Here is a 6,791-nt window from a genome sequence, read left to right on the forward strand (position 1 = left end):
AATACTTAATTCGATTTACAAGAGGACAAATTACAATTTTAACTCGAGCAAGTTCCCTTCATGAATCCCCAATACTTAGTTTTGAATTAATTCAAATATAACAATCTAATATTTTTCTCAATGGTTTTATTAGCTCCATCCTGTTGCTTTAATTAGCTTAATTCCAAATTCCACATTTTTTAGTGTCTTTTATCAGTTTTAGAATTAATCCTAAAATACTCATGATTTCCACATATCTACAACTTATATGACATCATGAGCATGCCAGAAATTCATAGAAAGAAAGAACATAAATGAAATGATCTGATAGTATTTTATTACTACTTTAATACTCAATTCAAACATCCCATCATAAGTTTGCTCCTTGGCCACAAGAGATCTCTACCCTTTTATCAGATTCCATAGTCTATTTCAAGTCAGCTCAGTTGCAGAGAAAGCTAACTTAGCATTAGTTCAATTCTTCCTATAGACAAACTAACAGTTGGGGATGCATGTTTCATAAAAACTCCTTGTAAGAAGGCAACCATTTATATATATACATACACACAGCAGATTCTAAGACATGTAAGTTAAGAGGACAGCAAGAGTCATAAGGAGGGTAACAGGTCGTAGTACGTACAGGGTCTTTTCCATTTCACTGTGATGTGGGAAGTCTTCAAAGCTCATAAGCAGGGAATCGAGCATCAGCAGGAGCAAACATGTCTAGGAAAAGATAAGCCATGCCTCCAAGCCCTTCGAACAATGAATAGGGATTGTCTCCACGATGCATCTGCCCCTCGGAGATGAGCCTGTGAGCTCTATCCAGGAGAAAGCAAGCAAATGCTTTGGCCCGATATAAGAACACCTTATTTCCTGTCAATCTGTAGAGAGAGAGGAAAACATATGTATTCCCACTTATGCCATGACAAATGCCAACTCGTTTGAGTAAGCCACGGTTCCAAACTACCTCTGCTGCCTCAACGGCTGCTTCCAGAAATTTGTCATCTCCAAAAACCTTTGCATTGGCCATATTTAGGTAATGGTAAGCAGGAGAATTTAAAGAAAGATATACATGAAAGAAAATTTGAAAAAAAAAAAAAGAAAGAAAGAAAAGAGCCAAAAACTGAAATCCCTTCAGCTGTGAGAGCTGAAGTAATGGTTGTGCCCTTTCCATGTCATTGACTAGTCTATTTGAACACAACTGAATGGAGGGACTTCTTGATGATTTCACTTTCACAAAACTTGTAAGATCTTCCTATTCAGAGTTGTCCATCTTAGCTACTGGTATGTTGAAAAGCAATGTCAAGGACAATTAGTTTGTAACTTAATCTTGCAAGTATATGGCCCATGTTTGACTCAAACGGATCCAACATTTCTATTAACACACCACTAGTAAGGTAAACATGCAAGAAGGTAAAAGAGGAAGCCAAGTTCTTATCTGTTCTATTGCCTTATGCCAAAAAAAAAATCCCTCTGTCTCCACACCTGTTCTCACAACAGTCGGATGTTCCCATAAAGTTGGTGAACCTCAAGGTTGTAACATTCGATCAACATTGAATAGGCAATTGAGCTAATATACCATTATCTAAGATTCAGAAATCCAACAGTAGAGCCTTTTACATTTAAAATGAACTTAGATTAAGTAGTGATATACCTCCGCAGCTTTGACCAATGTGAGGGCTATCCCAGGAGCACCATGACACCAATGCACGAGATGATCCCTATTCCTGTCTTGCTCACTTGAAGGGTAATTACCGCTTGGAAACCGATACTTAATCATGTATTTAAGAGTGTGCTTGACCTCATCAGCCTGACCTGGACTCAGTTTTAGGTGCAACAAAACATGCATAATCCCAGCTAATCCATGGGCAGCACCCCAGTAATTTTCACTGTACCATTCAAACATCAAAGGGCAACTCAGCCTGGCACCCAATCTTCTCCCAGACTTGAAAATATCATTCATAACCACATCCTATGAGATAATTAAGAAAGTATCACTTATTTGATCATAATAAATCCACATGGTACTGATGCTTGAAATAAATTGATGTGCCAGGATGGATATATGGAAGCCTTACAATATGGTTAGAAGGGATAGTTTCATCCCCTATAAATTTGTTTAGGAACAAACAAGCCCATAAGAACCCAGCTCTCCCATATAACAACTCATCAGGAAGATCCTTTGGCAGCTTAATCTGCTATCATAGCTCATATACATTACATTAATAAATCTGTAACTAAACCTCCAAAATTCCTTACACACTGCTAATATAACAGATAACGTGCAACAAAATAAAATACCTCTTTAAACTGGGCCAAGTAGTAACTCAGCAACTCATGGTCACCCAAGTGCTTCGCTGCAACAGCACCTAGGGCACAAACACCAGCTCGCCCACATATAAAAGTCACATCCCTATCATCAACACATTGAATAAAGACTCTAATTAGAACTAAATCAAAACTCTATCATGCTTTGTTGTGTTCCAAAAGCTGTTTATTGTTTATTGTTTCAAAGAATAGTCCCGGAAATCGTTCCTAGTTCTACCAAGAGGGTGGTTCCATCATATGAGGCTCCACCGCGGGTTGCTATAAAGAGGATGTTTTCACAATTAAAACCCGTGACTTTCCAATCACAACACCTTGTCGTTGCCTCCAAAAAAATTACGTTTCGAGATTACCAAAAGCATTTTCATGTGAAGGTTATTGCAACATGTAAACCATGTCTGCGAGCAAAACCAACCAGCCATACACTTATGGTAATCCTGAAAGCATCCTACTGGAAGCTACAGCAAAATCAAGACACAAATACATAAAATCAATCAGTACGTCATGGTGCCGGGAGAGAACCTGGATTGGAAAGAAGCAGAGTAACAAGCTTTGACAATCTCAGAGCAGAGATTGAGATCGTTTCTGTTCCTAGTAAGTTGGTAGGATTTAAGCAGCAAAAAAGCTGTCCCAAGTGTCCCGCTATAGAGTGTAAAGTCTCGAACGCACCCCCTAATGGATCCCCACGTCTTCAACACCACCTGAAACAAAAACACAAATACATGGTGGGCAGTCACAGAAAGGGGACGCACGGAGAGAAAGAGAGAGAGAGAGAGAGAGAGAGAGAGAGAGTACAGTTTCTTTGAGATCCAAGGCGGCCCGTTTGAGCCTCTCGAAGAGTGCAGAGAGCGGCATTGATAGAAGCCTCAGAAGCGAATCGCGGGAGTCCAAAGCGAGTGTGCCTTGGTCTCGCTCTTCTTCTTCTTCGACCAAGTAGGGCATTTGGTTGGGAAAGAAACGGTCCGCCATCTCTTATTCTCAATTTTCCGACCGATCAGTACAACCTGCAGCCGGAGAACGAGCGCTGCGTTTTAAGCCCCTCCGCCGTAATCGAAGCTTCGCCACCGCCAAGCTGGTCGCAGCTCCAGCGTCCTTCTCAAGCACCGCATCCTCTCTATCCAACGTTGCACGAACACAACACGTGGCACAGACAAGATAGGACACGGATACGGGAATGACAAATAATTAATTGTAAAAAATATAATTCACAAATTCAAATTCAACGTAATTATATAAATAATTAAAATAATTATAAAAAATCTATCATTAGATCCGTGTGATAATATAAAATACAAATGGTTTTTAAAAATTATTCCAATTTTTTGTAAAAAATTTTAAAAAACTCCATGACGTGTCAATATTTAACACACTTATTTAGAGTGCTAGACAAATATGTCTGCAATTCTTTTTTAATTTTTTTTAATAAAATCACATGTCAAACACACCTTGAATTATGTCTATAATTATGTCCTTATCTATCACAACACAAACACAGATATAACATTTTTTTCTGATGTGTTCGTGCTACTTAATCTCTATCACAAATGAATGTGACCTTCCTCTCTACTAGAATTACAAATGAATCGAGTTTTCAGGACTCATTTGATCTCGATTCATTTATTTAAGAATAGATACTCCTCTACCTATATATCTAATTATATGGCCCATCACATGAGATTTGATTTTTCATTTTAAAAATTATTTTTTGTATTTTTTGTGTTTACTTCTAATTTTTATTTATGATTTTCCCCTCTCGTCCACTAGTTTCACTCCATAGCAAAAGTAATTTACACTTATATTTTTGTTCATGTGTATTTTTTTTATTATTACTATTGTTGTTACTAAAATACAACAATCTATTTTTAATTGAGGAGAGACACAAGAGTCTTGGGAGTCGTGCCTTTACTGATGAGAATCTTGATGAGTAATTGGATCTGGTAGATCTGGTGGGCTGATGATCAGGTGGCCCAAGATGAATGAGTGACTTGAGGATGACGAGTGACCTCGGATGAACGAGTGACCTGAGGATGACGAGTGGCCTCGGATGACGAGTGACCTAAGGGCGACGAGTGGCCTTGATGACCGAGTGGCCTGAGGGCGACGAGTGGCCTGGGTGACCGAGTGACTTGAGGGCGATGAGTGGCCGTGACCAAGTGACCTGAGGGCGACGAGTGGCCTTGATGACGAGTGCCCTTGGTGACCGAGTGGCCTACAAAACGAGAGCACCGTTAGGACGTGGGTGGGGGTCCCCGCGCAAACCCTCCGATGCTTAAGTCAGAATCTCGAGAGAAAATGAGAAAAGTATACTTTAATTACTCAAAATTGCGTCCCTAGGAATGAAGGTGGGGTCTCATATTTATAGTGGAGGAGAGAGAGAGGCCTCGCGGTTTTCTCGGCGAAAATCTCGCGGCCCATTACAGAAATTTCGCAATGCTGATCGTCTGGCGAGAGGGGGGGATTCGGCTGGATTGACAATCCCTAAGGGTCACTCGGTCATGCCGAGTGACCTCTACTCGGTTAGGCCGAGTTTGGGGAGGGACCACTCGGTATGACCGAGTGACCCTCTTCACTCGATCATGCTGAGTAGGCCCCCACTCGGTTGGGCCGAGTGGGGGGGAAAACCACTCGGCAACCGAGTGGTCTTAGCCACTCGGTTGTGCCGAGTGGTCTTAGCCACTCGGCCCAGCTGAGTGGTCTCAGCCACTCGGACCAACCGAGTGGGCTCCCACCCAGCCCGGCCGAGCGGGTCTTCCTTGGCTCTTGACTTTGATTTATCTCCTATTGGGGCCCACACTTGATCATAGATCCATTTCTCCCTCCCGGGTACATCAATTGCTCCCTGCTTTTTTAGCCGAGGAGTTGGGTAAAAGAGCATACAATCCCGGGAAATATTAGCGTCGCTTTTGTCGCATTTTGCTTATCTCTCAAGAGATCATTTTTGCGCTTTTGCTCTTCATTTTCTGTATTTGCTCCACAGCTTTCGACTTTTTTGCCTTTTGAGCTCCTATAAATAGGGCTTCCACTCTTCATTTAATTCTCACAAGGATCAGCCGAGGTGCTCCAAAACTCAAATTCTCTCAGGTCTCGGCGCATTTTCTGGGCCACGTCTTCATCTTCAGCATTTGGGGGACCTCCCACTGGGCCACTCGGTCATGACCGAGTGGCCACCTACTCGATTATGAACGAGTGGTTCTGGTGCCCCGGTGCCATTTAAACGGCTTGAAATGCTTATCTCGGCCTTTGGTTGTTCCTTCTTTGCCTTGTACTGATTTTCCTTGTGTTTATGTGCAGGTACTTTGCTCGTTGTGATCGTGTCCGCTTTTCCTAATGTAACAAGGTAACGGCTTTGAACCTTTTAACATGTCGAGGAGAAGACCGGCATCACCCCCCGGCTCCGCGCACATTCCTACCACTTCGAGCTCCCGGCTTCGATACAGGGCCTTTGAGCAAGTTTATGATGCCATGCCTTCTGGATTTATGGTGAGGTACCCTCGCCTCAATGAGCCGGACCCCTCTCGGGTAGACGAGGGCTCTCTTGGTCTTCACTTTGCTTCATTTGAGGTGGGACTCCGCTTTCCTTTTCCGCCCTTTGCCATGGCGTGGTTGCGTCACTACAAGATCGTTCCCGCTCAACTTCATCCTAATGGTTGGGCTCAGATGGTCGGCTTCTCTATACTTTGTCGTCTAAGGGACGTCGTCCCTTCCTTGAAACTCTTCAGCTGCTTCTATCGATTGCGAAAAGCCAACAAGGATCGTGCCCTTTACACTCTCCAGAAGGTGTCGGGTTTAGAGTTATTCATCGCTCTTCCAAACAAGATTAATCGATTTGAAGAATGGTGGGTAGTGATAGAACCTCCACCTAATTGGGATGCTCCTTTATATTGGAACCATCAAGACGCCAGCCAAGGGTTTCCTCCCTGCAAGGAAGTTCGGGGCGTATATCGTCATCTAGTAGAAATGTTAACGGCGCAGGGCCCCATTAAGTTGAGGAGCCTCCTGACTTTGGAGAATTTCAAAATCGCGGGTTGGGGGGTCGTGATACCAACTGTTCCTCCTCACTCTTCCACGTTATCCAACAAAGAAATGGAAGGAGTCGAGGAAGAAGAGATGGAAATGCCTGGATCATCTTCCCTTCCTCCTTTTAATCCTCAGGAGGAAAACACTCCTAGGGGTAGAATATCTTTCGCCATTATCTTTCTTTTTTTCCATTGTCGCATTATTTCTCCATGCTAAATGCTTTGTATTGATTTTTTCAGAAATGACTGGATTGGGTAGACTGATGGAGTTGCGTAGACGCCACCGCGAGGAGGAGGCACGTGCTGCGATAGCGGCTAGGGTTTCTACTCATGGAGCTGAGGGATCTACAAGCTCCCGCCCTCCTCGGTCGCGTATACCTGCCGGCGTTTCTCCCACTAGGGTGGAAAGGCGGCGTCGTCCAAGAAGTGACCACTCTAGTGCTGAAGCTCCTACTCATACGAAAAGTCCAT

At 43.1% G+C, this 6,791-nt stretch overlaps 1 protein-coding gene across 2 annotated transcripts; it reads right to left on the reverse strand.

Annotated features, from left to right (window-relative positions):
• Positions 1 to 516: 516 nt before the first annotated feature.
• LOC127810879 (lanC-like protein GCL2) lies at positions 517 to 3,452 on the reverse strand. Of its 2 annotated transcripts, none has more exons than XM_052350459.1 (6): positions 3,100 to 3,452; positions 2,827 to 3,005; positions 2,281 to 2,392; positions 2,058 to 2,177; positions 1,634 to 1,951; positions 517 to 994 (listed from the first exon to the last, which is right to left on the reverse strand). In XM_052350459.1, the coding sequence occupies exons 1-6, from the start codon at positions 3,271 to 3,273 to the stop codon at positions 656 to 658; spliced, it is 1,242 nt and encodes a 413-aa protein (XP_052206419.1). In that variant the 5' UTR covers positions 3,274 to 3,452; the 3' UTR covers positions 517 to 655. The 2 variants fall into 2 exon arrangements, with proteins under 2 accessions (XP_052206419.1, XP_052206420.1); XM_052350460.1 differs by having other exon boundaries at positions 2,058 to 2,174; positions 3,100 to 3,451.
• Positions 3,453 to 6,791: the final 3,339 nt, after the last annotated feature.

This window comes from Diospyros lotus, chromosome 10 (genome assembly GCF_014633365.1).
Source record: "Diospyros lotus cultivar Yz01 chromosome 10, ASM1463336v1, whole genome shotgun sequence".
In the NCBI taxonomy this organism is placed as follows: Eukaryota; Viridiplantae; Streptophyta; class Magnoliopsida; order Ericales; family Ebenaceae; genus Diospyros; species Diospyros lotus.